The sequence below is a fragment of the Felis catus genome, chromosome B3 (genome assembly GCF_018350175.1).
Source record: "Felis catus isolate Fca126 chromosome B3, F.catus_Fca126_mat1.0, whole genome shotgun sequence".
In the NCBI taxonomy this organism is placed as follows: Eukaryota; Metazoa; Chordata; class Mammalia; order Carnivora; family Felidae; genus Felis; species Felis catus.
The window spans coordinates 759,477-782,130 of record NC_058373.1 but is presented as its reverse complement, the minus strand read 5'-3'; the positions used below and the strand labels follow the sequence as shown (position 1 = coordinate 782,130).

At 61.7% G+C, this 22,654-nt stretch overlaps 1 protein-coding gene across 2 annotated transcripts in view; it reads left to right on the top strand.

Annotated features, from left to right (window-relative positions):
• The window catches only part of RASGRF1 (Ras protein specific guanine nucleotide releasing factor 1), a 98,643-nt gene extending 87,048 nt beyond the window's left edge, over positions 1-11,595 (top strand). For both annotated transcript variants that reach the window (XM_019831755.3, XM_011282702.4), the window contains exons 24-27: positions 3,569-3,648; positions 9,089-9,206; positions 10,062-10,130; positions 11,116-11,595. In XM_019831755.3, coding sequence (XP_019687314.2) covers positions 3,569-3,648; positions 9,089-9,206; positions 10,062-10,130; positions 11,116-11,208 — 360 coding nt within the window. In that variant the 3' untranslated portion in view covers positions 11,209-11,595. The remainder of the gene's footprint in view (positions 1-3,568; positions 3,649-9,088; positions 9,207-10,061; positions 10,131-11,115) is intronic.
• The last annotated feature ends 11,059 nt before the right edge of the window (positions 11,596-22,654 follow it).

Sequence of the window (22,654 nt, the reverse complement as noted above, 5' to 3'; positions counted from 1 at the left end):
TTGAGAATTAATACTCCAAAGACGAAGGTGGAAGAGTGATCACTGGTCCTGATACTCTTGTCGTTGGGTTGGGACAGAAGGGTGGATGCCACTCTGGATCTGCAGGGTCGCCGGGATGGGGCCGGACGAACTTGTAGATCCCTTCCCAGGTCTCTGATTTCTCTGGCCCTTCTGGCCGCCAGGGAGTCCGCTGGTCCCTGTTACCCATGGGTAGTTGGTGACCTTAAATGGGGGCTTGGTCTTTATTCACTCAGAACATGATTTTCCCTGGGAATGAAGTTCCCTACACTGAGGTCACGAGGAGGTCACCGAGGCCCTAAGAGGAGGGTCAGTGGGGCACTTGGGCCACCTCCTTGGTGCGCATGGTGTATGCCCGGACCCCAGCCTGCACGTGTGCAGGAGGCTGGGTGGGTGCCACCGAGGGCAGGGTAAGCCTCTAAAGATACCAGTGACTTGGCCACAGCGTCTGGTCCTACGACTGGGTGGGCTGTGTGGGGCCCAGGGTCTCCAGGGCGCCTGTCTCCTCTGGATTTACATACGGTGCCCGCCTCGCTGTCCTCTTTATTGCCTGCCCCCTTACCATCCTCACGCCAACGACAGGTCATGATTCCACCCCCACGAGCAGGCATCGGGTCCATACATCCCTCCTCCCTAGAAAAGCAGCCAAACTCAGGAAGCCCTGGGATGCTGCCCTCCCTGCAGTGCGGTCCCTCTGGCCCCAGATGACGGCGTGACTGCAGGGTGCCTCCTGCCCCCCCGTGACACCAGGCTTCTTGCCTCCTAACACACAGAGATGCCAGGGCTGGGACAGGGGCAGCTGAAGGTGCCAGCTTGCTAGTGGGCTCCCGGAAAGAACAGAGCCTGGACGCACAGGGACTCAGGCCGCAGGCACATCTGGCCACAGTGCTGTGAATTCCTGAGCGGGCCGCTGCAGAACCCCCAACTCATCCGAGCCGACTCGGCCTGTCAGGGAGCAGACGGGTCTGTCGGCGGGTCTGATGGCCATTCCAGGCCCGTGTCTTTCTTCTGCCCTGGGGCTGTCAGAACGGTGCTGTCTTCTCCGGAGGCTCCCACCACAGTGGGGGCTCCGTAACTCTTGGCCTCATTCTTCAGCATCACCCTTATTGTAGAGTTGGGAGGGAACCGCCTTAACCATCCCGAAGTCTCCCGCTCTCTCAAGAGGGTGCACAGGGAGGGCAGTTAGAGATCAAGACTAACGGCCAGGCCTGCGTTCTCGGATGTCACTCAGGACCCGGGCATCGGCGATGCCTCGGAAAGCACATCGGGCCCACACGCCCTGTGGCGGCCTCGCCCAGCCCTCAGCTTGCACGTCTGCGCGGCGCCTGGCCCGCACCGGCCCGGGAAGGATTGCTGCGTCTCTGCAGGTATCCCGTGGATACTTGTGACCCCCCCCCCCAGGCCCCTGGAACGGCCACGTGTCTTAGAGGCGTGAGGTGCAGCCCCAACAGATAGTTGTTATCATTTGCTCGAATGTGCCCGAAGCAGAAAAGCATTCTGTCCAGTCCAGGCCAGCCCTTGGCTGGAGCCGAGCAGTCAGGCTCAGTCAGGGACTTCTGGCTCCGTTTCCCTGTTCTCCCCTTCCCTCCCCCAGCCTCTCTGAAAGGGTGTCCCCCTCCAGGAGAGGACGGATGGCGCCCCTCCATGGGGCGGCTCAGGTGACTGCCGGATCTGTGTGTCTCCTCTCTGGAGGACAGTTGAGTCTCAGTAGGGACAGACATCTCTCCTCGGCTGCCAGTACTCTGGGGCTCCTCTAGGAGGGAGCAGCCTTGGCCGTCAGGAAGCATTCTGTTCGGTGAAGAGGGAAGATGGGATCCTCCTTCAGGAGGTTCTGTGACCACCTTCCTTCTCAACACAACAAGGCCGGCCCCTTGCTCGGTCTCTGGTTTCAGTGACATGTTCCAAGGGCTCCCTTGTTTCCACCCTCCCGGCAGAGATGCCCAGAATCCCAGGGGCCTGGGTCCCATTGAGCACCAAAGGATGGAAACTCTTGGCCCGGCCGCTTCAAGCTGGAACTCACTTTGTAAGCGGCGGTGGCGGGAATATCCAGGGGCCTCCCAGGCTGCAAAGCTCCTTCCTGGACAGAAGGACACCCCAGAGGAGCACAGATGTGGAAGGAGTCTAAGCGTGCCCATCTCAGAGCCACAGATCGGTCCCAAGTGTCTACCCAGCCCCCCACACACATCAGAATATCCCCCATGTATCCTCAGGACTGCTAGCATGGTGATACTTCATCCGGAGCTAAGTGGCCAGCGGGGCCTACCCTCCCATTTTCCAGATGTGAAAGTGGAGGCCAGCCATGGAACAGGAGTGGTGTGTGTGGGCTTGCGGAGGGTGTGTGCAGAGCTGCTGAGGCCCCAGGGCCAGGACACTGGGCCCCCACATCTGGTCTCCGGCTGCCTCGGGACCATTCCTCTGCAGGCGAGTGGGGAGGAGGAGGGGGCGGGCCCAGCTCTGGAGAGAGAAGTCTAGAAAGTACAGGAGAAGCAGAGGCCCGGGGCCGCGGTTGGCGTCGGCACCAGGCTGCGGGCCGGTACCTGAGGGCGGCTGCGTCAGGGGCACAGAATCACGGCCCGTGGCTGTGTCTCCGCCACCAGGTCCACACGCATTTCTGCTTTGAGCGGGGCTGGTCAGGACCAGGTGACGGCTCCCCATCCAGGAGGAAGCAGACTGGATGGGCCCCTCAAGGACCGCACCCCGGTCTCTTCTCCCATCTGAATCAAGTCTCAGTGTCACTTTCTGCAGGCAGATTTCTCAGGAACATCTGGCCCAAAGCTGAGGGGTGTGCTCGGCCCGTGTGACCAGCGTCCCCTCCAGGCCACGTGCACGCAGCTGGCCCCCAGCGCCCGTTCTCAGCCACGGCCTGGATTTTGAGGGCGGGAGCTAGAGAGGTGGGGTCGCTAAGCCACGTCGCTGTTGCATAAGTGAGGGACCCGGGGACCGCCAAGGCCAAGGGGCCCCCAGCCGGCAGGGAAAGGACCGCAAAGCCAGACCCTGGGCAGCCTCCGTGGCTCCCGTCTGCCCCCTGCAGACAAACGGGACCCTCAGCTGGGGGCTCACTCTTCCCCATCACGGTCTTTTCTTCTAGGTGATCAGTTCACCTGCCATCTTTTCTCCTGATTCTTATATTAGTGCGGCGTCCTGAGATACACAGGTGTGGTTCTGTGCCCGCACCCTTGGCCGCATCCCTGGGGTTCAGGGCGCAGGAAAGGCCACGGAAGTGAAGCCACGGCCACGGCCGCGCTCTGCTCCGGAGGGCCCCTTGCAGTTACCAGGTCCCACCCCCACCCCGGTGTCCGGGTCCGTGTTTGCAGGGGTGAGACCGGCACTCAGATCCCCCGCATCACCGCCCTTGTGCTTCTGAAGGGTGAGAGGACAAGGGTCCGTGGCTGACTCTTCAGGAGTTGGGGGGCGGTCCCCGGAAACGCCCTGCCCTGCGAGGAGGCAGAGCAAGGGCGGCCCCGGAGCCCGAGGGCGGCCCGTGGACCGTGGGCCAGTGCCTCGGGCCCCTGCGAGCCGCGCGTTAGTAAATGCTTCTGATTCTTTCTAGACAAAAGCTTTGATTGACAAGCTCCAAAAGCTTGTGTCATCAGAGGGCAGATTTAAGAATCTCAGAGAAGCTCTGAAAAAGTAAGTGTGTGCCATTTTGTCACCGTTATTTTTCAAATCGTAGAACCACATTGCGGAGGCCTCCACGCGCCCCGTCTGGCTGGAGCAGGAGGTCCGTGTGTCTGTCTGTCCGTCCGTCTACCCACGCGGCCCCTGGGCTCCCCAGACCTCTAGGGTGGGTCGGCTTTGTCCTCCACTGTCTGCTAAAGCCATCCCAGTCTCCGCGGCAGTTCCCGGCGAGGGGAGGGGCAGCACGCCCGAGTCCCAGCACGCGGGACGGCCATGGCCCCAGACGCCTCGACGCTGACGCGCACACATCCCCACAGTTCAGTGTTTCTGACATCAGGGAAGGTCGTGAGGTCAAGGTGTTTACTTAATGGGATCGCGTTTTCTCGTTTTCGTTGAGAATTAGTCATGGGAACAGGTGCGGTTTGCACAAACGGCATCTGGCAATCGGAGAACACAGATCTGCCGATGTCGCACCTGACCGCTGGCAAGGCGGGCAGGTCGTCACTAGAGCAGGACCACGCCACACTGAGGGCCGTCTCGTGCCACGTGGGCTGTTCAGCGGCAGCCCCGGCCCCTGCCCACCAGATGCCAGTGCCTTCCCCAAGTCGTGACGACCAGAGATGCCCCCAGATGTTGCCAAGTCCCCGGGAGGGGCAGTCGCCCCGAGGAGGCCCGCCACCGTGTGGCGGGTCCTCCCGTCCCGTTCTTCCAGACAAGGACACTGAGGCGCTAGTGGCCGTCGCAGAGCCGTGTGGCCGCGGTGACAGAGCCAGACCCTGGCCCGGGCGGCCTGCAAGGCCAGTGCTCTGCGGTTCGCCCAAGGGTCCAGGCCCTCCCAGCGCATCGGCCTCAGCCCCTTGGGGCGCGCGGCGGCCACAGGCTCACGCGCGAGGGCTCTGGGGTCACCCCCGCTCGCTTGCTCGCTGTGCGCCCGCGGCCTCTGCGTGATTCCCTGCCGTCCTTGGCGAGACCCCGGGGCCGCCCCCAGTCCCGGCTCCCTGCAGGGCGCCTCTCCCGCCTGCCGTGCGGAATCACGCGGCCACTGCCCCCGGGGCCCGGGGACCGCGTCCAGCCCTTGGCACACCCGCGCCCCGCCCGTGTGCCCTCATTTCCCTCCCGCCGCACGCGGGCCGTCCTCCGCCACCTCCGTGTGCCATTGCTGCGTTCATCTCCACCGTGTTCGTCCTCAGACAGATGCCCCGCCATCTGTGCCGTCTCTGTCACGCCTGGGCCCCCCGGAGCCCGTGGGCTGTGCTTGTGGGGGCCGCCTCACCGCGCATTCACCCACCTGTCCGTCTGCCGGGCGCCCTTCCATCCGCCTCCCGCCCATGGCTTCCTTGTCTGCCGTCGCCTCCGTGGCCTGGGTCTGTCTCGGTAACCGCCCCCCCCCCACCGTCTTTCCTCTTTCCCGGGGGCTCCGGTCAGCCTGTGCCAGATGCCTCTGCTCCGGGCTGCAAGGGGGTGGGGGACCTCGGGCATTCAGGAGCTGAGACCTTTATGCAAACCGGGTTCTCGCTTTACGCACACGGAGGCCACGCCCTGGAGGGGAAGGAGAGACGGGGGACGTGGGGCGAATGTGTCCTGCACCCCTTCTCCAGAGGCACCGTAGAGCCGTGCTGTGTGAACCCCGGGGTCTTGTCTCAGCAGGGGGGGACGGTGGTCACAGGAAGGAAGGGAGAGGTCAGTCTTGAGCACAGCCGGTGGCCTGCCCGGACGGGGCCTCCTGTGCAGCCCGTCACTGAAAAGGTTTCGTGCCCGCGCGCAGGCTAGTGAATGGCCTTTCCCGGCCGAGACTTCACCCCTACGTCCTACTCCCCTCCCCTCAGCCACACTCTTAAATCCCCCCGGGCCCACCGACAGCACGTGCCCTGTGCACCCCCAGTCCCCTGCCCAGGGCCCCCGAGCGTGCCCCCGTCTGCCCTCCTCCTTCCCCGAGCCCAGAGACCACCCTTCCGGTTCCGTGCAGCAAAACGTGGCCAGGAAGTCAAGTCCTCGGTAGCATTTGGTCACCAGCCCCGCTGGGGTCAATTCTGGGATTGCCCCCCCGCCTAATCTGAACCCAGCACACGTTGGCAAATCTGTACTCGGGCTCTGCTTCGATGGGAAGCCCTCGTTTGGAGGAACGCGGGGCCACGCTCCCCGCGGGCTGCGGCCGCCCTGAGCAGAGGGCTGTGGGGGACCCAGGCGGCTCGCTGACCACCAGCCCGTCGCCACCCACCCTTCACAGGGGACAAAATCCATCCGTGTGGATGCGAGGGGCCCAGGGGTGCCACCAGGCCACACACTCATTTCCACCTGTATTTTCCGCTCGTGACCACACAGCAGAGCCTAGTCTCCTGCCGAGACCACAGAGCAGTGGGTGCCCTGGTGGCAAAACGAGAGTGGACTGCGACCCCCACCCCCACTCCTGGCCCCACTGCAATTTTTCCCCCAAAATCTGAGCACCTTATTTCTCTCACCGCACGCCAAAACTGGGGACCCTGAGCCCGGGGGCTCCAGCCCACGTGGTCCAGCCCGAGTGCCCCTCTCACCCTCTTGGGAGGGAGAGGAGATCCCTCAGCAGGGGCAGCGAGGCCTGTGAGAGAGAGGGCCACTCCCCAGGCTGGGGCAGGGCGGAGGAGGAAGGGCTGACCCCTTGGTGGCCAGCCCGTCAGGCAGCCACACGGAGCTTTCAGCCGCTGGGACCACGTGATCTCCCCTCCCACATGAGGTCATCAAGAATTTCTTGGAAGATGGTGGGGGACCCCAGACAATCCCAGGCAAGGCCTAGATGCCAGTGTCACCAGGAGGCGGCTTCCCGCATCCAGGCGCTGCCTGGAAGACCAGAGGCCGTGTTTAGAATGGAAAGCGGGGCACTTTTGTCTCTTCCCTGAAACAGCAGGTTACAGGCGGGTGAGGGGTCTGTGAGAGGGGAAGCCGCCCCGCGTCCGCCCGGAGCCAGGGCAAGGCCGGACCCCGCCCGAGGGGGATGAAAATGCCCACACGGGGAGTTCAGAGCCGGCCAGGGGTCACAGGGGCGTGGCCTACAAGGAGCCCTCCGCGTGTGTCCCTTCCGTTCAGGCGCTCCCGCTGGGTCCCCACACAGTGGCAGCCTTCGGGGACCCTCCACAGCCCCGTGCTCCCCACGCCTGCCCCCAGTGCCCAGCGCCACGTCGGCAGCCCCACACGCTGACCGGCACGGCTCTGGGTCCGGGCCGGTGGTTTGGTTACGCGGATGGACTTGCCGTGTGCACGCGCGTGCACGCGCGTGCACACGTGACTGGACCAACCGTGTGTGCGCTTCCCTGGGCCCCTTCTTCCAGGCACCTCACCCGGAAGGCGGTGACCGGGGACACAGCGGTAATGGGGCTGTGACTCCACGTGCCCACCCGCCACCGTCCTACAGCGGGCTCCTGAGCCCGGTAAACGCACCAGGGAAATACACGTCCACGATCAGAGGAACCCCTGACTTCCCACCGCTCTGGGCAGTCAGAGACCCTGTACGGCCTTCGGGAACGCTCTGCGCGTTCCTTCCCTGTGGCCCCGGTCCCTCCTCCCCTCCCCCCAAGACGGGGTCCTTCCCGCCCTCCGCGTTCCTAGTCACCGTCAAGAGCAGAAATAGCGGGAGAGCTGGGAAGCCCCTCTCAGAAGCCGCTGGCCAGCGAAACCCCCCCCACCAGCGCTGGCTACAGAGTTGCTTCTCCGTCTCCCCACTAAGTCCCACCTGCCGCCCAGACTTGGAGGATGATGGGCGGGGTCAGAAAGCCTGACCTGTGACGGTCACAGACCGTGTGGTCCCGCAGGACCCACGAGTCTTGTTTGTTTTTTTAAATCACAACCCAGTAAGAACACTTTTTTTTCCCCGCAAATACATACATGCAAACAGCAACAAAAGTTTCACAAAACAACATGTGCTTTTGGCCCGTGCAACCAACTCAGATATCTTCTTTTATTCTACTTCTGGGTTGTTGTTGTGGTTTTCGTTCTTTAAAAAGCTGATCGCTTAACGTATTTCCACCACCCAAGAAAGAGTCAAGACCCACAGGTCAGAAGACAACTCTGGCCACGGTCTCCCTCACCCCCGGGGCCCACCTCCTTCCCGGCTTTGCTGCCCATGTGCCGGCGGGATCCGCTCTCCATAGCTTCCTTATAATTAACTCACGTTTTCCCCGAGGTAAATTGAAGTAGGAAGGAAAAGCGAGTCAGAACAGTAAACGGGGAACCACGAATGCAAGGTGGCCATGATAAACAGACCCGGTGAAAACAAAGCGGTTTCTCGCTTCTGGGATTTGCCAACACCCGTCCTGAGACCTGTTGCCGTTTGTCCAAAAGAGAAAGCAACAGGGGAGGACAATGGCCAGTGTCAGAAGGCGTCAAAGCCGGACGACCGCCGGACGAAAACCGGATGTGTTTTTCCCCGCGTGCATCCATGCTGCTTCCTGTAGCGTGGGCGCGTCACCTAACCTGACCTCCTAGACCTGTCTGGGCAATCAGCCCCATCGTGTGAGGGCGGCCTTGACCCTCGGGTCCAGGGTCACACGCCTAGCAGGCGAGGGGCAGAGGCTGGGTTTCTGTTCTTGCCCCACCGACCTCCCTGCCTCCCCTTCTTCCGGAGTGGAGGGTTGCCGCGTGGCCTCAAGGAGACAAGGTCAGAGGTCGAGGAGCGGGGGTCACCTGCCCCCGCAAGTGTGCGCGGCCAGACTGGCCGTGTCTGCGTGCTGCGCTGCGCTGAGAGGAGGCTGTGGGGCACCATCAGGGGTCCCCTGAGGGCACGACCCGGAGCTCTGCCAGAGCACGGTGGCCGCCGGACCCACACAAAATCGGCCCCTTTCTGGGGCCCCGCCCAGAGGCTCCAGGGCGATACCCTGTGATGAAGATGTAACAGCAGCCCCCCAAGTCGGAGCGGCGTGGTCTACCACTGCTGGGTCCTGTCTCCCAAAACGCTCCCTCCCCAAGAGGTCACTTGTGAGGGACGCTGTCCCCCAGCCCCCTGCTTAGAAGCCACTTGTAGGAGGGGACCTCAAGGGCCAGGGTCTCCTGCTCCGGGACCCCAGTGCTCAGGTGGGCAGGAGATCCCGTGGGGCAAGCGGCCGGTCGAGGCAGAGGAGGAGTGTCAAGGAGCAGAACGACACGGGGGGCTGGGTGGCATGGCTGGCAGAAATGGGGGGGGGCTGGCAGGTCCCCTGGGGGGGGGGGTCTAGAGCAGGGCTGGGTGGAGAGTTTCACGGGGGAGTCAGGCGAGGGGGCTGGGAGGGGGCCGGCCGTGGAGCCCAAAGCCTGCATCCGGGAGGGAGGGCGGACGGGTGGGGGAGGGCTTTCTGTCCCGCTGGTCCGTGGCCCATCGCCCCAGAGGACCGACCCTGAGGCGGCTGGCAACCCCAGGCCTCCAGCACGTGCATGCGGGGTGTTCTGGTTCCGTAGACGCTCGCGTTTTCAAATGAAAAACGTTTGTCTAATGCCGTTTGCTTCGAAGTTGTGACCCGCCCTGTGTCCCTTACCTGGGGATGTACCTCACCGACCTGGCCTTTATCGAAGAGGGGACACCCAATTACACGGAGGACGGCCTGGTCAACTTCTCCAAGATGAGGATGGTACGTGTCCCGGGGCAGGGCCGGGGGGGCGTCAAAACCCGGGCCGAGCCCCGGGACCGCCTGGCCTGCGATCGAGCACGCGCACCCGGCAGCCCGGAGCCGGCTTCTCCGACGAGAGCCGCGGGTCCCCGAGAAGCAGAGAGGCAGACAGCATCGGGCGGGCCCCCAGCCAGCCTCACCGCCCTCCCTCGGACGGAGCCCGCTGAGGGGTCGCCCCCGCTCACAGAGGAGCAGCCTGGGGCTCGCGGGGCTCCGTGGCCCACCCGAGGTCACCCCGCGGGGGAGGGGCAGAGCTGGCCACGTGAAGCCAGTGGCAGACGGAATCCATAGGCAGCCCCCCCCCGAGTGGAAGGAGAGAGCCGGGCCGGTGTCGTGGCTCCCCCGCCCTTTCTCACGACACCCTCGCATGGGCTCCGTGTGATGCGGTTTCCAGTCGACACGGGGCTCCCTAGGAGGGCTTCTCTGTCACCCGCAAGCCAGAAGCACCGTCCTGGTGACAGGTCGGGGCCCCGGCACCCACGCACAGTGGGCACGCAGAACGTGGCAGGTGTCCGGCTTTTGCTGAGACGTGGGCACCGTTTTGGGATGTTGGACAGCCTGCCCTCTCCGACCGAATGATGCTTTTTCTGTCACGTAATCGACCTGTAGACTTTTTACTAGTGTCCCCCTGGACACAGATCGCTGGGGCCAAGGAGGCCACGTGCCTCCGTGGGGGCTCTCAGGAGGCGGTGTGTGTGTGAGCTAAGAGACCGACTTCGGGTTCGGCTGTCGGTGCCCCGTCCGTGCCGTGGAGCGGAGGGGCTGGGGGAGCCCGAGAGAGCAAACTGTCTTCTTAAACTGTCCTCGTCCTCGCAGATCTCTCACATCATCCGAGAGATTCGCCAGTTCCAGCAAACTGCCTATAAAATAGAACACCAGGTGAAGGTAAGCCGGAGGCACTTTCCCCGTCACCCGGGCTGCCACGGGGGCACGCACTCCGTCCGTCAGTCCGTACCCCTCCCTGCACGCCCAGCCCCTCTCATCCCCCGACCCCCCGGGGCCCCGCTCAAACGCCAGCTTTTCCAAGAAGCCTTCCCCCTGCCCCGACCAGCGGTGAGTTCTCCCCGCTCCACGGCTGGTGCTAACCTTGCTGCTCCCGTCTGATTTTCACCTGCCCTGGGACGGCTAGAGGTCACGTCTGGGCCCCCTCCCAGCCAAGAGAGGCAGCGTTTACAACACCTTTTTGGAAAGTGACGCCCCCTAGTTACAAAGTTCAGAGCTGGGAAGGGCGCACGGTGGAAAGTCCCCCGGCCGAGTGCAGCCGTTTGTGGTGTGGTTTTCCTTCTGCCCTGGGTTTCGGAGCAAAGTAATGATAATAATAATCATGAAGCTTTGGTTCCAAGCAAGCGACAACTGAAAGAGCCTTGAGGAGAACTTGGCGAAGCGGCGCTGCCCGTGCGGCTTGGGCGCTGCCCCTCGAAGCACCTTTACCTGTAGGAATCCAACAGGTGACGCGGAGGGCGGACGGAAGGGTGATTCTGTCCACTCCGCGATCTCGCCCCGGAGCGAGCCGTGCGAGGCCGGAAGCGCGGCCTCGGTTTCCCCTTTCTCCTCTCGGGGTGAATGTCGCTCAGCCTGATGCGTATTCGGCATAAACGCTGAAAGAACACGTGACCCACTCACCACCTAGGTTCTACAACTGACATCTTAGGGGGATTTTTCCAAAGTACGAGCCCAAAATGCTTCACCTAGAGTTCAGCCAAGGGTGACGTTGGCCACACATGACTTCATATCCCCGTCAGGCGGCAGTCAGTAATAATAGCCGGCCCACGTGAAGACGGAGCGCTGGCTCAGACGCCTTCGCCCCACCCCCGCGGGGGCCCCCGTGTCCCCACCGCCTGCCACTTGCCCCGCGCCTTCCTCTCGCCAGGTGACCCAGTACCTGCTGGACCAGTCCTTCGTCATGGATGAGGAGAGCCTCTACGAGTCTTCCCTGCGAATGGAGCCCAAACTCCCCACCTGAAGCCGGCCCGGCCCGGCCCCGGCGCCCCACGGACACACGCGGTGTGATGTGTACATAATTGTCTGGTTCCTGGATTCTCCTCTCTAGTATGTGCTTCTCCAAGAATACAGATCCGTTCTCGTTCTTAGATCCCCGTAGAACCGGAACAGGAGCCTCCGCTCCGTGTGAGACTTCGCCCCCCACCCAGCCCCCACCCCCCGCAGTGCCTGTTTCTTTCCAGCCGCGTCCGTAGCCTTCCCAGCCCCCCACTCTCTCGGTCGGGGAGACGGAGCCCGTGCAGACGCCAGCCTGGGCGCCACCCCGCTTCTGTCCTGCCGCGGCCCAGGCCTCTCCCCCCCCACCGGGCTGAGGCGGCCCCCCCCCCGGGCGCCCTCCCAGCATGTTCCATGTAGTCGTCGTAACGGGGGGGTGGGGGGGTGGGGGGAGGCGGGCGGGGACCGCACCCTGAAGTCCAGTCATCCACGGATCTTCCCGCTGACGGCGATGCCAGTTTCCAAAGCAGCTTTTTCAGCCAAAATCACAGGGGTCAGAACTCTCCGTCTCCCGGTAACCTGGACGGAGGGGGTCCTCTCCGCTGAGAACCACGCCCCGCGACACCAGCGCACCACCCTGTGCAGGCCCCACGTGCTCCCTGCTCTGGGAACCACACCAGGGTCTCCGTGAACCCGGACGAGGCCCCGGAGCGTCCCCAGGGGAACGGAGTCACGACACAGAGTCGCATCGACTTCTGCCGGCCGCTGCCCGGCATCCGCCGCAAGTCGGGGACCCAGAGAATGTCACTCGTCTCGTAGCCGCCTAACGGTCACCGCCAGCTTACGTTGAGATGCTCCGAGTCTGTTCGCTTTGTGAAAATAGTGCCACGCCGTAGAGCTAGGAAATCAGTGAGTGTCTGTGTTGCACACACCGCAGTCCCGTCCGAGCGCCTTCCAGCAGGAGTCCGGCAGCGCCCGTTCCGCGAATACCCCCACGTGCTGTGACGCCGTGCGGCGGGGAGAGCACGGTCAGCTCCGCGCGGCTGGCATGCCCCAGGACGGCACGCAGGCTGCTCCTGCTGTAAGCAATACCTTAGTGGTATGAGAATTCTATTCCTAGTCCTAAAATATTTCCACTTACAGCTTGTTTGGAAAAGAGAAATTTCCATTTTTGTAAAAATATATGTTTCCTGATTACCTCTTGCTAATAAATTTCTTCTATCTCAGGGTGAATAGTGAGTCTCGACGGGTTTCATTCGTGCACCCGAGGGGAATCTGAGGAGCGCTCGGTCCTCACTGGAGCCCGGGCAGGGACCGGAGGGACAGGGACGCAAGCCCTGCCCTCGGGGACACGCGGTCTGCAGTCCAGTTAACCGCTGCCCCGGAACAATCGCGCCGAAACTTAATGGCTTGAAACAGTTTCTGTTACATTTCAGAGTCTGGGGGGCCGACGGGGTCCAGCTGGAGTCTCTCTCGTGAGGTCACGGTCACGGCAGCTGGGGCTGGGGGGGGGGTCATCTGAAGGCTCGACTGGACGCGGGGTCCGGTGGCGCTCCCCGTGGCGGGAAGGTGGTGCTGGCTGGGGGCCGAGCTGGGCTGTCCCCCTGCCCCCGCCACCCACACCGGGCCTCTGCGTGTGGCTGGGTTCCTCCCGGGCCCAGAGCCGCCTTCCAGGAGGCTGGGGAAAAGCTGAAGGGCTACTTGCGACCCAGCCTCAGAGCTCCCGCGGTGTTCTGTTGATCCCACGCGTCCCCAAGGCCCGCTGGGTCACCAGGGGATGGAGCTGCGGGAGCAGACGATTTGCAGCTTCTTCAAGTCACTAGAGAGACAGGCCACTTGAGCCATCACAGGAGGGGACAGGAAGGGCCTCGGGGCCAGCAGAGGAGAGGACGTGGGGGAGGGCTCAGAGAAGCCCCGCAGAGATGGAGGGGGCGGCGAGCAGGGGCGACCCGCCAGGCAGGCAGGGAGGGAGCGCACCCCAGGCAGGGAGGTTAGCGAAAGCCCAGAGGCGTGAGCGCGTGTCCTCGTCCGGGCAGCGGCGGGCATGAGGGGCAGCGCAGAGGTGGAGGTGATGCGGAGGAAAGCAGAGGGTGGGAAGCCGGGAGAAGAGAATTCCCGGAGGGGAGGGCAGCTCCCGGGTGGGGCCAGTTGAGGCCTAGGGCCTGCCCTGTGGCTGGGACATGACCCCGCCCCCCCCACCAGCGCCTCCAAGGGCGACAGGAAGGTGAGCGGGAGTGCACCCCGCCCCGGGTCCACCCCCGATGCCTCCTCACGGTCACTCGTGGAACCTGGGCCCAGAACGCTGCCCTCAGGTACAGGCATGGAGCCTGAGGTAAGGCGGGACCCACTTCCGGAACCTCCCAGGGCCACGGCCCCTGGGACCTGCTCTCCAGATCCCCCGGACCCTTTTTATCCCACTTCTACTGTGACCCAAGCGGGGGCGCCTCTACAGGGACAGGGCCTCGTTTGGACAGCCAGCTTCACCACTCGCCTGCGGGGGGCCCAGCAAGTGACTGAACCACAGGGGTGGGGATACTTCATCACAGAATAGAATTAAATGAGCTAATGCAGCTAAAGCGCTCGGCCGGTGCCATCAGCAACGGCTGATGGTGGGGGCAGCACATGACGAGGTCCCAGAAAGATCTCTCGTGGTAAGCCACGGCAGCAGCTGTTACCGTCTGGTGTAAAGGCCGAGCTGGGGCTCCGTGGGCCCGGCCCACCAGCACAATCCCCGAGGCCCAGGCGTGTGCTGAGTGCTGTCCCCTCTTCTGAGGTCCTGGAGGGAAGGAGGAAACCACAACTGGGTGTCCGCGTCCTTCAGGATGGGGACCCCACGCCCTTTTCCCCACTGCGAGCAGACCCCGAGGCAGCAGGTGCACCAGACCGGAGCTCAACGTGTTTCTTCCTCTGTTCCCGACGGGAGGCAGCATTGCGGCTACTTTGCTCCCTCCCCAGGGGACGTCTGCGGGTCATCACGATTGGTCAGGGAGACAGGTGGACGTGGGACAGCAGCTAAGAGTGCACGGGCTGGCCCCAAATGTCCCGCTCTGAGCCAGGCGGCCCAGCGTCCGCTCCCCGCTTCGCGGCTCACCTGCTGTAGGGCCTTAGGCAACTTCTACTTCTGCCCTTTGGCTCAGTGTCCCCTTCTGTGAAACGGGGTCTACAACGACAGTGAAGGTTCCCGTGAAGATCGGCCGGGGGACTGGCTCACGGCGAGCACTGGACGACCGCTGGCTGTTGTTCCTTCGTGACACATTTACAGGAGGCTCAGCGTCAGGCCACCCCGGCCACTGCGGACTCGGTTACGAGCCACGCCATCAGGGTCCCTGTCCCCACAAAGCCGCCTTCTGCTGGACGGCGGGCAGCGGGCAATTTTTGCAACTACCGGGGGCAGGGTCGTGGTGTGCAGGCCACCTGAGGCTGGCACGTCTGAGCTGAAACCCGGAGAATGCAAACCCGTGATGTCACCATTACAGAGGCCACCAGTCACCTGAACGCGGGCACACGTGCTGCGGATCGGGTGAGGTGCCAGGCAGCTCTCGGGCTTTTCCAGGACAGGAAAAGCGAGGCCAGAGAAACACGCCACCCCCGTGTCAAATTTAAGAGGCTGCCGAAAGATGTCTGTCATTCAAGTGACATTCTAATGCTTTTAAAAAGCCAAAATTGGGGGCACCTGGGTGGCTCAGTTAGCTAAGGGTCCAACTTGGCTCAGGTCGTGACCTCACCGTCAGAGCCCCTGCATCGGGCTCTGTGCTGACAGCTCGGAGCCTGGAGCCTGGAGCCTGCTTCAGGTTCTGTGTCTCCTTCTCTCTCTGCCCCTCCCCCACTCACGCTCTGTCTCTCTCTCTCTCTCTCTCTCTCTCTCTCTCTCAAAAAGAAATAAACTTAATTTGTTTTATTTTATGTTTAATTAATATTTTGTATTTATAAAATAAAAAGTAAAAATTCAAAATTAACGGAAGCATGCATGGTGACCAAAACATGAGCATTCGCGGTACAGACAGGGTCAGTGGTACTGACTTTTCCTTCGGCCTCAGGCTCGTGTGCGGCTGGGCACGGCCTCTGGCTCCTTTTGTAGGTAGGGGACAGCGGAGCTGGCTCAAGAAGGGACACCGCTTTGCCTCGGGTGGGTTGCTGGTGGGCTCGAGGAGCTGTGGGGGGCGGGTTGCCGGGGAGCCCATGGGGCTGTGGGCGGGGCCATGGGGGGGCTCTTGGGCTGTGGGCGGGGCCATGGGGGGGGGCTCCTGGGCTGTGGGCGGGGCTGTGGGCGGAGCTGTAAGCGGTCTCCTGGGGCTGTGCGCCCCCAAGCCCATGAGCTTGTTAAGGCCAGTAGGCGCGAGGAAGGCTGCCCTGGTCCTTGAGGGTCCTGTGCTGTAAGTGGGTCTCACCAAGGCGAACAGAGCTGCCCGGGCCCCGGGCCGCCCCAGCAGCCACTCCCACCACCCTGTGCTTCACAACCCGTGGCCTCCTTCCCAACAGGGGCCGGTTGTTGCCACAAGGTTATGGCGGTGTCACCCGGACCCACACACCCTCCAGGTATTGATGGGGCTCCCACCTCCAGGTAATGTGCGTCCCACCCCGTCCCTGGCCTCCTGGAACTCCAGACCCAGCTGGGGACAGGAGACCCACCCGGCTAATGGCCCCTGAGTTTCTAGCTACAGCCACCCCTCCTTCTAGGCTCCAGACCCTACGGCCAAACATCTAGAAGCCGTCTCCATGGGGGTGCCCCACGGCCACCTCGACTCCACTGGACCAAACCGATCTCCACACCCCACCCGATTGTGCCAGCCAGAAACCAGGGGTCACCCCTGACCCACCCGCAGGGGGTCGTGGGTCCGTGTCAACCTCCTGAGTCCGTTCCCAGGCAGGTGGCAGCTTCTCACCTGGGGCCAGCCATTCCCCAAGTACAGGTGCCCTCTGCATGCTTGCAAGCTGTTGAGGACTCCCCCAAAAACCCACATAAGTGTGTTAGATCAGCCACTACAATGGTACTTACTGATGAGTGTATTCAAAACTAAAACTTCGGGGAAGTGTTTAAACAATTACGTCCATTCTTTTAAAAACAGCAGTAACATCAGCATCCTACTTCCGGCCACGCACCCAGGGAGCAGAGAGCAGGTTCCCCAAGGGTTAGCTGTGCACCGATGTTCACAGCAGCATCCTTCACACAGCCAGAAGGAGCAGGCCACCCGAGTGCCCACTGATGGACGGACAGATAGACATGTGCGGTCTGCACACACAATTCAGCCCTAAAGAGGAAGTGTAGGGGCGCCCGGCTGGATCCATCGGTGGACTGGGGGGAGTTCGGTGCGTGGGGGCGGGCCGGGGGCTGAGGTGGGGAGGCTGGGGGCGGGGGGTGGCGGGGGAGCTGGTGTTCAGTGGGGACAGAGCCTCAGCGTCACAAGATGAAGAGTCCAGGGGACAGACAGCAGGGCCGGCTACAGACGGCGTACGTGTACTTAAACCACTGAGCTCTCGAGAGTTAGGATGGCAAATTCTGCGTTTGTACATGTCTTACCACAGTTTATAAGACCTCATCAGACAGCAACAAACGTATTACGTGCGGACGTGTTAAAACAGAAACAAGCCCAAATCATCACCCCCGAGGCTTGACTCCCTTCCATCCTTTCCCGAGAACTTCACCTTTGGTTTCGACTTGAACAACAGAAAGGGACTGGCCCACACATTAACCCTGGAGCCTGAGCCCCAGGCAAGTCTGTTGGGTTCCAGGGACCAGGCCCTGGTGTCTTTTGGGGACCGTGACCCCGCCCCCTGCGACGTCTGTCTCCCTGGATCGCTCAAGGTGCGTGGGACCGTGCTCCCGACATATGGATGCGCCCTTGTCTTTGCTCCAGACAGATGAGCCTTATTCCAAAAAGTATTTGTCCTCATAACCTAACAACACAGCCATGCTGTTCGGACTCCTGTAACAAAGGAGCAGCTCTGACGGGACAGGCTCTCACTAGGTGGTAATACCATCTCACGGAGTGACGTCGTATGAGCCCCAGGCCAAGCGAGCGTTGGTCATCTTGTTTAGACTCAAAGGCTCTCTGTGCTGTGGTAATAAGCATCACTGAGCTTGCCATCCCGCTAACACGGCGGTGCCCTTGTACTCTAAGTCACACGGCCTGATCACACGGAACTCGAAATTTGACCTGAAACACCGTTGAGGTACAAGCCTGACCTTCACCGGCACTCGGTGCTGTTTTGTCCAACCGATGTACACTCAGGAACATTTCCCCGAACCTTCTGTTTCCACCTGGCTAAAGGAACTGAGAAATGAACAACCCGGGGTCTAACCCTCACGTGGCACCTGGCGGGCTGCGAAACCCGGGGCGAGACGCTCGGGGTGGGGGGACAGAGAGACAGAAGCGGGGAGACATGGCTGTCCCCGGACTGTCACCAGAGCCACTGGGGGTGGGGGGACAGAGACAGAAGCGGGGAGACATGGGTGTCCCCAGACTGTCACCAGAGCCACTGGGGGTGGGGGGACAGAGACAGAAGCGGGGAGACATGGGTGTCCCCAGACTGTCACCAGAGCCACTGGGGAGATGGAGAGACAGAAACGGACTGCAGCACAGTGACAACCAGCTTTCTGTCAAGGGGATGCAGGCCACCTGTGGGGTGAGGTTCTGGGGACACGAAACGAGGGCCAGTTTACCAGTGGGGGCAGTGGTGCCCAAAATCACCTCTGTGTCCAGGCAGGGCGGGGCCTTTCCGCATTTCTGTCCCCTTGACTCACTTTCTTACGGGCTCGCTGCTTACTTCTCAGACAAGAATGTCACCTTATAAGCGGCTGAAATTCCCAGACCAGCGCTGCGGGGGTCATGTGGGTGACCCCCTGCCAGGCCCTGGACATCCGTCCCTCCCTTGGGGACTTCCCGCCTCCTTCTTGTAAAACCTCCCACTGGGGACCACACTCTGCTTGCGGCCCTATCCGTGAATCGTTTCGTAAAACCAATTCCATCTCCACATTTACTCGGTTGACTGTCGTTTCTCAACAGACATAAAGAGCTCGTTCGTTGATGAAAACTCACTGAATCCCCCCCCAAAAATAATTCAGTGAGAAGAATGGCATTGTTCTACATTTTTGCAAATCTCTTTCGTGTCTGGCCGAAGCAAAAAAGGCTGAATTCCCGCGTCTGCTTCCGCGTTCGATCTGTCACACGCGATGTGGCGTCTGGAAAACTCTACGCTCGTGAAAACCAGAGAACGGCCAGTGCGCCAGCGTTCGTCTGACAGTCGTCTCTCCCTTCATTACACAGTTGTCAGTGTGCAAGAGGGTGGAGACGCGGTCCTGCATCAGCCACCGCCCAGCACGGTCCGCAGGGCTGCTTGCTGAGTAAATGGACCGCATCCTGCCATTCAAAACGTGCCCCCTAAACCCGCAACGTCAGCATCGCCTGGGACCTGGTCACGAACGTGGGATCTGGGTCCGCCCCGGGCCTCCTGATCAGGGTCGAGTTTCAACATCCCCAGGAGGGTTGTTTCAGAAGCCGGGCCCGGGGAATAACGCGCCCAAGCCTCACCAGGCACACATGAGCAGAGGTCCACCCGGCCCCTGCACACGGCCACGTTCACTTCCGTGACCTCATCACCCCCTAGACCCGCATGTGCCAACCGGGCCGCGCCGTTGGCTGGCCTCAGTTATGGGATGGTGGCGGGCAGATGTGCCCCTGAAGGTGTCCACGCCCCAACCCCTGGATCCTGTGAAAATAGTGTATTGGCCAGAGGGGCTTTGCAGAGTTAATTAAGGTTATAGGCTTTAAAATAGGAAGATTAGCCTTATCACGTGGCCCGGTCTAATCCCACACGTCCCTAAAGGTAGAGCACTTTCAGGGACACCCGGGTGGCTCAGTCAGTTGAACGCCCAACTCTGGATTTCGACTCAGGCCATGATCTCACAGTGTGGGGTCCAGCCCTGCGTCGGGCTCCGGGGGATGCTCTCTCTCCCTCTTTCTCTGCCCCTCCCCAGCTCCTGCTGTCTTTCTCTCTCAGAATAAAAAGAAAACAAGTAGAGAGCTTTCTCCAGCTGGAGGCAGAGAGACGGTGCAGAGGTGAAGTCAGAGAGTTGTAAGTGTGAGAAGGAGGACTCCCCGCCCCCACTGGCTGGAAGACGGTGACGGAGACGCAGGTGGCCTTGTGCTGACGGCCAGCAAGGACCCGGGGCCCTCGGCCCCACAACTGCAGGAAGTAAATTCTGCCCGAGTCTGAATGAGTTGGGGGAAGATTCTCCCCCAGAACCTCTCGATAAAAGCCCAGGCCCGTGGACCCCCGACTCTGGTCTTGAGACCTGCCCAGGGGGATCGGCCACGTCCCCCAGAGCCACGGACCTCCAGGATGGGAGAAGATACGTTTGTGTTGTTTTGAGCCCCTAAGGGCGTGATAAGTTGCTACGGCAGCAGCGAGGGGAAGCTTCCACAAGCACCCGCCACGCCCGACCCGCTGTGCGAGTCCCAGGGGCGCCATCACCCCCGCTGCACAGGGAAGGAACCCCGGCCGTCCCACGGCAATGTGCCCCGGGTATACAGTGACTGCCAGCGCGGGGTCTGATGTCAGCCCTGCAGCGCTCGGCCCTGGGCCACCGCCCGGCCCCCGTCACACCGTCCCCTTCCTGCCTCCCCAGACCCCACCCCCTGGCAATGCCCTTCTCTCCGGGAAATCTTCCTTAATTCTCTCCAGTCCCGGGCTTCATCTGTCCCATCTCAGGGTGACCTCTGTGTCATGCCGCAGACCTGTGTCACCGCCTCCCACGAGACCCCACCCGAGGTCCCCACCGTGAACCCGCTTGGGATTCTCCCTCTCCCTCTCTCTCTGCCCCTCCCCGCCCTCAAATAAAATTAAAAAAAAAAAAAAAAAAGCCGGAAGGACGGCCACCGAGCACCTGAGACAATGCTCAACAGACCGAGTCGCGGCTTCATGTCCACTGCGAGGTCTGCGGTCACATCCCAAATCCCCAGAAGATCACGAGTCCCTGCGAGACAAGTGCAGACCCGCGTTCACCGCTGGTGGGACTGAAACATGACACACAGCCTCTGTGGGGAAAACGGTCTGGCGGGTCCTCGGGGAGTCAGACAGCACTACCCCGTGATGCCCCTGCCAGGGCCCCACCCCCGGGGGAAAAAAAACACGTGTTCGCGCAGAAACCTGTGCGCAGACGTCGCCAGCAGCAGCCTCCACGATAACGCCGAAGCGAGGACCACGCACGTGTCCACGGGCGGACGGTGGAACAGACGAAGCGTGGCGTCTCCACACAGGGACCGTCCCTCGGCCTTAAACAAACATCGGGGCCCCCGGCCGGCTCTTGATCTCAGGGTGGGGAGTTCCAGCCCCGCGCTGGGGGTAGAGGTGACCCGAAAAGGCATCGATCGATACGTGCTACGGTTCGGATGGACCTCGAGACCATGATGCTAAGCCAAAGAAGGCAATTATGAAACGTCACCCGGTGAAGTCACACGGCATAGAATTCCTTTTATGCCAAGTGTCCAGAGCAGGCAAATGTTTGCAGGCAGAAAACAGGTTAGTGGCTGCTGGGGAATTTGGGGTGGAGGAAGCCGGGAGTGGTTACTTAATGGGCGTGGGCTGTTCCGTGGAGATAACAAAGTTTTGAAACTCGGCCCACGTGGTGGTTGCATAACCCTGTGAACTCCCAAGTGCCACCGAAATGGCTCACTTCATTTTATTTGAATTTCGGTCCAAACAAAAGAGAGAGAGAGACACAAAGAAACCGAGCGCCGGTGTCGGGAGAAAAGCACGGTGGCCAAGGTCAGAAGCGGTTTAGATCTGTTCGTGGCCTGCCTCTGCGTGGTCACTCGAAAACGGTGGGCCGTGTGCTGCACAGACCTCACGGTGGTTAGAAAACGGAGCAAGAGGAAGGGGTCGGGCCAGAGAGAGCTCTCGGGGGGGGGGGGCTGTGTCTCCCACGGGACCTCCAAGGGGTAGAAACCCCAGGTTTCTGGCTGAGAGAAGAGGAGGGGCCGGGTGTCAGAGGAGGAAGGGTCTGAGCGACCGCTGGCGGGACGGGGACCAGGCAGGGGCAGGAGAGGCGCCTGGCCCCCCCCCCCACCCCGTGAGGCTGGCCAGGGGTCGCCCGGGTGCACCAAGCACGGCTACCGTCTCGCCGGTCCCGGCACCCAGCCGGCTCCCTGTCGGCCCTCATCTCGCCACCTGTGACCGCGAGTGTTTGCCGAGTAACTGTCGCCCACGCTCAGGCCCAGTGACTCACGCCCCCCACGAGGCAAGGCCACTCCTCCTTGCCGGGAAGGGAGGTCAGGAATGTCCTGCTCGCACGGCCGGGGCAGGGCAAAGCTACTGGTCCTCTTCTGGGTCGGGGGCCCCCGCACGGCCCCACCTGCGGCTTCCTGCCCCCTGGTTCCCGATGAGCCTCGCGCCCGACCACAAACCCTGACGCCCGTGCTTGTTCCTCTCACGGCAAGGGCAAGCCGCATCGGGGGGTGGGCACAGCACCTCCAAACCCCCCTCAGCCAGACGCCCCTCAGGTGTCACCTGTAACGCCCAAGCCTGTCACCATCTGACCCCGAATAAATGAGGTCAACTATTTCTACGGCTGCATTCGTGCTGTGCTTGCTGTATGCCGGGCCCTGGGCCTGAGCTCCAACACCCCAGCATTTTTATCTTCATTTCACCGCGGAGGGCAAGATACAGGAAACCTGACTTTCAAAATATTTAGCCACCAGGACGGCTTGGGCACTGACCCCTCAGACTAACAGCCAAACAGGTGCAAACCGGCTGAAAATCGCTCAGTTCCGCAAGGCGCTCTCACGAACGGTGAAGGATGCAGACTATTAATTGGGGGCTTCTGGAAGGGGAAGTTTCTGTAGGGGAGAGAGGACAAGCCAGGAGAGTAGGGAGGGAGCTGGGGGACGTGCGGGACGGAGAGCTCGCCTGTGCATGGTGCAGAGTGCGGTGTGGGCGGACAGACGTATCACGGGAGGTCTTGCATGACAGGGTCGACAGTGAGAATCTGTGCACAACAGGAGACTGAAGGGGGCTCTGGAGGAGAGATGAGTGGAGGCAGACATGCTCTGGGCCCCCCAGCTCCTGCCTCCCCCAGATGCAAGAGCAAAACGAACTAAGCAGGAGTAAGTTGCACAGAAGTGTGGGGGCTTGCGGAAGATTCCAGAAACTGCTGGTTCCCTCAAGGGGCCAAGACGAAGGCGAATGAAGCAACACATACTCCTCAGGCACAAAATGTAAGCGAGCGCCAAAAATTGGAGTAACCAAGATAAGTAATATTTTAGGGCAATGTTTTTAAAAATCAAATATTAACGCAAAAAGAAAAAAAAACCGTGATGAACAAAGTGTCAAACTTTAATAACTAAAATAATGACAGGCTCTAACTCTTCCCTTATACATAACATACTGCCTTCGTCCCAGTCCTGGCGGCCTTGATGAAACGTGGCTTCCGGACTTTTCTGGAAGCCTTCGCCCTTCTTCTGGCTGCAGATGCAGCA